This window comes from Chionomys nivalis, chromosome 4 (assembly GCF_950005125.1).
Source record: "Chionomys nivalis chromosome 4, mChiNiv1.1, whole genome shotgun sequence".
In the NCBI taxonomy this organism is placed as follows: Eukaryota; Metazoa; Chordata; class Mammalia; order Rodentia; family Cricetidae; genus Chionomys; species Chionomys nivalis.
The window spans coordinates 14,706,544-14,713,065 of NC_080089.1; the positions used below are offsets into that span (position 1 = coordinate 14,706,544).

A 6,522-nucleotide genomic window follows, 5' to 3' on the forward strand; every position below is an offset into this window, starting at 1 on the left:
CGTTTCCAAAATGATGGCCATTGTGGTTTGGGTAGGTGGTGCTGTGTGGGTGCTGAATTCTCACAGCCTGAGTGGTACTTCCAGCATGGAGTCAGTCATGCTAAGGTCTGAGGCCTGTATCCTCCTCATCTTTTCAGAGAAGTCAGGTTTCCTCTCTGCTCACCACTAGTGAGGTTAGGATTTTCTGTTCTGATGGTTGATTTGAAATCTTAGGTTGTCATTTGCATTGTTTTTCTTAGATTTCTAATTCATAAAGTTCCTTGAGTCAGATACGTGCGTTGGCTTACTCCTTTCTGCCTATTGACGCGGCCGAGGAAGCATTGCTGAGGGCTCCCATTTCCCTGCCGTCATGTCTAAGTCAGAGTCTTCTAAGGACCCGGAACAGCTGCGGAAGCTCTTCATTGGAGGGCTGAGCTTCGAAACAACCGACGAGAGTCTGAGGAGCCATTTTGAGCAATGGGGAACACTCACGGACTGCGTGGTCATGAGAGATCCAAACACCAAGCGACCCAGGGGCTTTGGGTTTGTTACGTACGCCACTGTGGAGGAAGTGGAAGCCGCTATGAATGCAAGGCCCCATAAGGTGGATGGAAGAGTTGTGGAACCTAAGAGAGCTGTGTCAAGAGAGGATTCTCAGAGACCAGGTGCCCACTTAACCGTGAAAAAGATCTTTGTTGGTGGAATTAAAGAAGACACGGAAGAGCATCACCTGAGAGATTATTTCAAGCAGTATGGGAAAATTGAAGTGATTGAAGTCATGACTGACAGAGGCAGTGGGAAAAAGAGAGGTTTTGCTTTTGTCACCTTTGATGACCATGACTGTGTGGACAAGATTGTTATTCAGAAATACCATACTGTGAACGGGCACAACTGTGAAGTAAGAAAAGCCCTATCCAAGCAAGAGATGGCTAGTGCTTCGTCCAGCCAAAGAGGTCGACGTGGTTCTGGAAACTTTGGTGGTGGTCGTGGAGGTGGTTTTGGCGGCAATGACAATTTTGGTCGTGGGGGAAACTTCAGTGGTCGTGGTGGCTTCGGTGGCAGCCGTGGTGGTAGTGGATATGGTGGCAGTGGGGCTGGCTATAATGGATTCGGTAATGATGGAAGCAGTTTCGGAGGTGGTGGAAGCTACAATGATTTTGGCAATTACAACAATCAGTCTTCAAATTTTGGAACAATAAAAGTAGGAAACTTTGGAGGCGGAAGCTGTGGCCCTTGTGGTGACAGAGGCCAGTACTTTGCTAAACCACGAAATCAAGGTGGCTATGGTGGTTCCAGCAGCAGCTATGGCAATGGCAGGAGGTTCTAATATAGCCAGGAAATGAAGCTTAGCAGGAGAGGAGAGCCAGAGAAGTGACAGGGAAGCTACAGGTTACAACAGATTTGTGAACTCAGCCAAGCACAGTGGTGGCAGGGCCTAGCTGCTATGAAGAAGACATGTTTTAGACAATACTCATGTGTATGGGCAAACAAACTCGAGGACTGTATTTGTGACTAATTGTATCACAGGTTATTTTAGTTTCTGTTCTGTGAAAGTGTAAAGCATTCCAACAAAGGGTTTTACTGTAGACCTCTTCTCACCCATGCTGTTGATTGCTAAATGTAATAGTCTGGTCATGACACTGAATAAATGTCTTTTTTTTCTTTTATTTTTCTTTTTTAAATGTGCTGTGTAAAGTTAGTCTACTCTGAAGCCATCTTGGTAAACTTCCCCAACAGTGTGAAGTTAGAATTCCTTTCAGGGTTCCTGCCAAGTTCCATTTGGAATTTCTTTATGATTGATTGGGTGTGGAAACCTTTGTCTTCAGAAACCTTGGTGTATTTATACTGCCAGTTATTGTGACCTTGACTTTCACCATTAAAAGGATCATCATCCGAGCATCGTTACAATTTGCTTATAAAATGGTTGTTGGCACACCCTATGCAATATCAAAATTGAATAATGGTATCAGATGAAATAACAGATGGGAATGAAGCTTGTGTATCATCCATTATCATGTGCAATCAATAAACGAATTTAATTCTCTTGAAAAAAAAAGTTCCTTGAGTCAATGAGTAAACAACCTATTTCCCATGTACTCAGGATGACGTTGAGTTCAGTTGGGATCTAAGAACAACCTTGAACTGCAGAGTTTCTGCCGCCATCCTGCAAGTACCAGGGTTAAGGTGATGTCACCATGGCACACTCACTGAGAAACCTGGTTTCCACCTGAGTTCAAATAATGTGTCTCTTTACCAGTCTTTTCATTTGAACTTGAATTGTCTTTAGCTCAGTATTTTTTCTTTAAATTTTTTTGATTTTATTGAGCTCTACATTTTTCTCTGCTCTTCTCCCTTCCTCTCCCCTCCCCTTCAACCCTCTCCCAAGGTCCCCATGCTCCCAATTTACTTAGGAGCTTTTGTCTTTTTCTACTACCGGTGTAGATTAGATTCATTTATTTCTCTCTTAGGGACCTCATTGTTGTCTAAGTCCTCTGGGACTGTAATTTTTTTGACTGTGTTTCCTTACTTTATGTTTAAAAACCACTTATGAATGAGTACATGTGATAAATGTCTTTCTGGGTCTGGGTTACCTCAGTCAAAATGATGTTTCTAGCTCCATCCATTTGTCTGCAAATTTCAAGATGTCCTTATTTTTTTTTTCTGATGTGTAGTAGTCCATAGTGTAAATGATTCACATTTACCTTATCCATTTATGCCAGCACTATTTGTTAAATATGCTTTCTTTTTTCTATTTGATATTTTCTTTTACCAAAGGACAGACGTGAGAGTGGAGAAAAATGCTCAAGGAAGACAGGGAGACAAGAGAAGACAGACGGACAGACAGACAGACAGTCTGACTGATCCTTCAGGAAAAGCCCAAGATCTTGGCTACAGTAGCCAGGTCTTCTGAGCACCAAGGCCCCCAGAGCACAGGCAGCACCATCATGACCTTCTGACCAACTATGAGCGAATTTTCAGATTTCAGCAAGTATATAGCCTACATGGAATCCCAGGGGGCACACCGAGCTGGACTGGCCAAGGTCATCCCACCCAAGGAGTGGAGAGCCCGGCAGTCCTATGAAGAAGTCAGTGACATGGTAATAGGCACTCCCCTGCAGCAAGTGGTGTCTGGCCAGGCAGGTGTGTTCACTCAATTCCATAAGAAGAGGAAAGCCATGACAGTGGGGCAGTACCGTGACCTGGCCAACAGCAAAAAATACCGGACCCCGCCACATGTGAATTTTGAAGATCTGGAGAGAAAATAACTGGAAGAATCGGTACTTTGGGTCGCCAATTTACGGTGCAGATGTCAGCGGCTCCCTGTTTGACGAGAATACTCAACATTGGAACGTGGGACACCTGGGAAGCCTTTTGGACCTCTTGAAGCACGAATGTGGCATTGTGATTGAGGGCATCAACATGCCCTACCTGTACTTTGGCATGTGGAAGACCACCTTCGCGTGGCATACGGAGGACATGGACCTGTACAGCATCAATTACCTGCACTTTGGGCAGCCCAAGACGTGGTATGCGGTGCCCCCCGAGCATGGCTGACGCCTGGAGCACCTGGCCAGACAGCTGTTCCCGGGCAGCTCCCAGGGCTGCCAGGCCTTCATGAGGCACAAGGTGGCACTCATCTCCTCCACTGTGCTCAAGGAGAATGGCATCCCGTTTCACGCATGACCCAGGAGGCTGGGGAGTTCATGGTCACCTTTCCCTATGGCTATCATGCTGGCTTCAACCACAGCTTCAACTGCGCAGAGGCCATCAATTTCGCCACCCCCAGGTGGATCGACTATGGGAAGGTGGCGACTCAGTACAGCTTTGGGGAGGCCAGGGTGAGCTTCCCAATGGATATCTTTGTGTGGACCTTGCAGCCTGAGCGCTCTGAGCTGATGAGCTCTGAGCATCAGGAAACTCTGGACTCCCTGGAGTTCACCTCTCGCCCCGGGCAGGAACTGACCCTTGGGACCTACACACAGGTTCAGGGGACATCTACTTTGATCTGTAGGCATTCCCATCTGGGACTGCTCAAGAGGCTGGTAGGCAGAGCCAGAAACAGCTGTCCTTACACTAAGGTGCGCTCTAGGTACCCATGCCTTTCAGCGCCTCAAGTCCATTGTGACAGTGAGAAGATGGGCCGAGCAAACTACTGCGGCCTCTGTGATCCCTGTGGATGCTGCTGATGCGAAAGCCGTGGACCATTCCCAACATTCACAGGCCTGTGGGATCTTGGCTCAGAGCCCCAAATGTCCCTACCACTCACAAAGATGGATTTGAAGTAAGCAGACACAGGTTCACAGGTCTCCTATGGCCACCTGCAGAAATTTTTAGTTATTTGACAATTGAGCCTTCATGTGACCATTGATTTGTACCTCCTACAAGTTGGATTCCACAGGAAGAGAAAACAGTTTCAGGGGCACCCAACATGGTTGCGAACATGTGTGCCTGTTCCTGTGACGGACTCATATGACACTGTCCTCAAGTACCGTGGTCATATCTGCATCAGAACATCTGGAAGGACCTGCAAGTGCCCCCCAGATGAGCGCGCTGACTGTTGACTAGATTCTGGCCTAGAAGGGGGGCGTGAGGAGAGACAGATGGAGGCTGCTCCCTCCTGGATTTTCCAGGCTTTTACTTGTAATTCTGCTGTTCTGGGCTAATTGTCTCATGGTCTCAGGGGCTGCTAGAGAGACTGCAGCATGGAAGGTTAGCACAAGGGAAGGGGCTCCATCCCCGGGGGTTTTAAGTGATGTGTTGTCCAGACCAGGTTGACATAGCTCCTTCTTGTTAGTCACTCCCAACCTGTGCTCTGTAAGCAGGCCCAATAAAGATGTTAGTTGTCCCGACTGAAGTGTGCTGGATCCTTTGGTTTGTGTTTGGGATGCTACAATGGAGGGTGGAGGTTATGTCTCCCCAGGGCAGGATTTCTTCTTCCCTGCCCCCTCCAGCTCCAGGGTGCTGTGAACCAGATCTGCCTTCACTTGGACCAGCACTGGGTGGAACTGAGACTCTGAGACTCATTCCCAGTACCACCTGTGTGGGGGTTTTGTTCCTTCTCCCTGTTGGCTCAGTTGGAGAGGGGTGAGGGAGACAGAGTCAGATGAGTTTCCCAGTGAACAGAGTCCAGAGACTAACTTAGGGGTACAGAGCTGATGTACTGTGTATCTTCACTAGTTTACATGCGTGCGTTACCCAATCAGTGAAGGTCTTAGCAGGTTTTGGTCCCTGTGTGAATGACACACAGTCCATCTATGTGTACAGAAGACATTATCCAGGCAGTGTGCCTGTAACAGACGGTAGGGCGCAGGCAACACCTTAGGCTTTGGCACCAAGTTAGAAGGCCTCCAGTTAGCTATGACTTCATTATGAGTTCAGGATCAGAGTCACACCAAAATCAGTGATCTTCCTGGACAATGCTTTGTTTTTGGTTACACTATCACCCCAGACCCAGATACAGACAAGAAACTGAGCAATGCCCCCAAAGAGTGAATAACCATACAATGATAACTCTTTAAACTGAAACCATCACTAAACGAATAATTAAAATGACTTTTTTTTCAGGTGGTGTGGCTCGTGCCTTTAATCCCAGCACTTGGGAGACAAAAGTGGGTAGTCCTCTGACACCAAGCCCAGCCTAGTTACAGGATGTGTTCCAGGACATTCTTAGTTACACGGATAAACCTTGTCTCAAAAAAATCAGAAAAAAGTAAAAGGTAAAAAATATTCCCAAATTTTGATCAATACAGAGGCACAAAAATTTTAAATGTCAGATGATCAATATTTAGCACAGTTTTGACCACAATGAAAAAAGCTGAAAGGTAACATTAAGAATGGTAAAGCAATCAGGGCTTTTGTCACACACCTTTAATCCCCACACTTGGAGGCAGAGATTAAGTCGGGAGGAGCTGTGTGAATTCAAGGCCACCCGGGACTGTTACACAGAAATCCCCTGTCTCAAAAAACCAAAGAAGAACCAATGAAACAAAAAAGGGAAAGGAATCCTATATGGTAGGTCACTTGGTTTCTCTGTTGGGTCAGTTTTGGAAAATTACTTCTGGAAAAGAAGATATATTGTAGCTTTCTGGAGGTTGATTTAAGGCCGTCTTGCCCTAACTCTGACTTGTTCCTATCATCTTCCTAACAAAGGGTTTTCCTCTCTATGCTGTGCCCTACTAGGCTTCTGCTTGGATTGTTTCATTTTAATCTTTTGTGCTTTGTTTCCCTAATTTTACTTTCACCAAGTTCCTCAAGTTGAATGTCTAACCATTTCTTATGTATTAGGGTGACTCTGAACACATGAGGACTCTAGAAAGAATTTGTACTCCTCATGCTCCAGCCTCCTCCTCCCAAGTCATTAAGTTTCACCAAAATTCAAATTCTTCTTTGTTTTTTTTTTCTTTTTTGAATTATACAAAACAGGGTTTCTTTGTGCTGGAATTCTCTTGTAAAGCAGGTTGGCCTACCACTCACAGAGCCTCTGCCTCTGGAGTGCTTGAATTAAAGACTAAAGGTGTGTGCTACCACACTCAGCTAAGATTC

The 6,522-nt window shown here is 46.0% G+C and overlaps 1 protein-coding gene and 1 pseudogene across 1 annotated transcript; both read left to right on the forward strand.

The window, feature by feature from the left end:
- The first annotated feature begins 349 nt into the window (after nt 1-349).
- LOC130873690 (heterogeneous nuclear ribonucleoprotein A1-like) lies at nt 350-1,306 on the forward strand. The gene has a single exon (XM_057768585.1). The coding sequence runs from the start codon at nt 350-352 to the stop codon at nt 1,304-1,306; it is 957 nt and encodes a 318-aa protein (XP_057624568.1).
- Nucleotides 1,307-1,939: 633 nt separating this feature from the next.
- On the forward strand, nt 1,940-4,166 carry LOC130872645 (lysine-specific demethylase 4D-like; annotated as a pseudogene).
- The last annotated feature ends 2,356 nt before the right edge of the window (nt 4,167-6,522 follow it).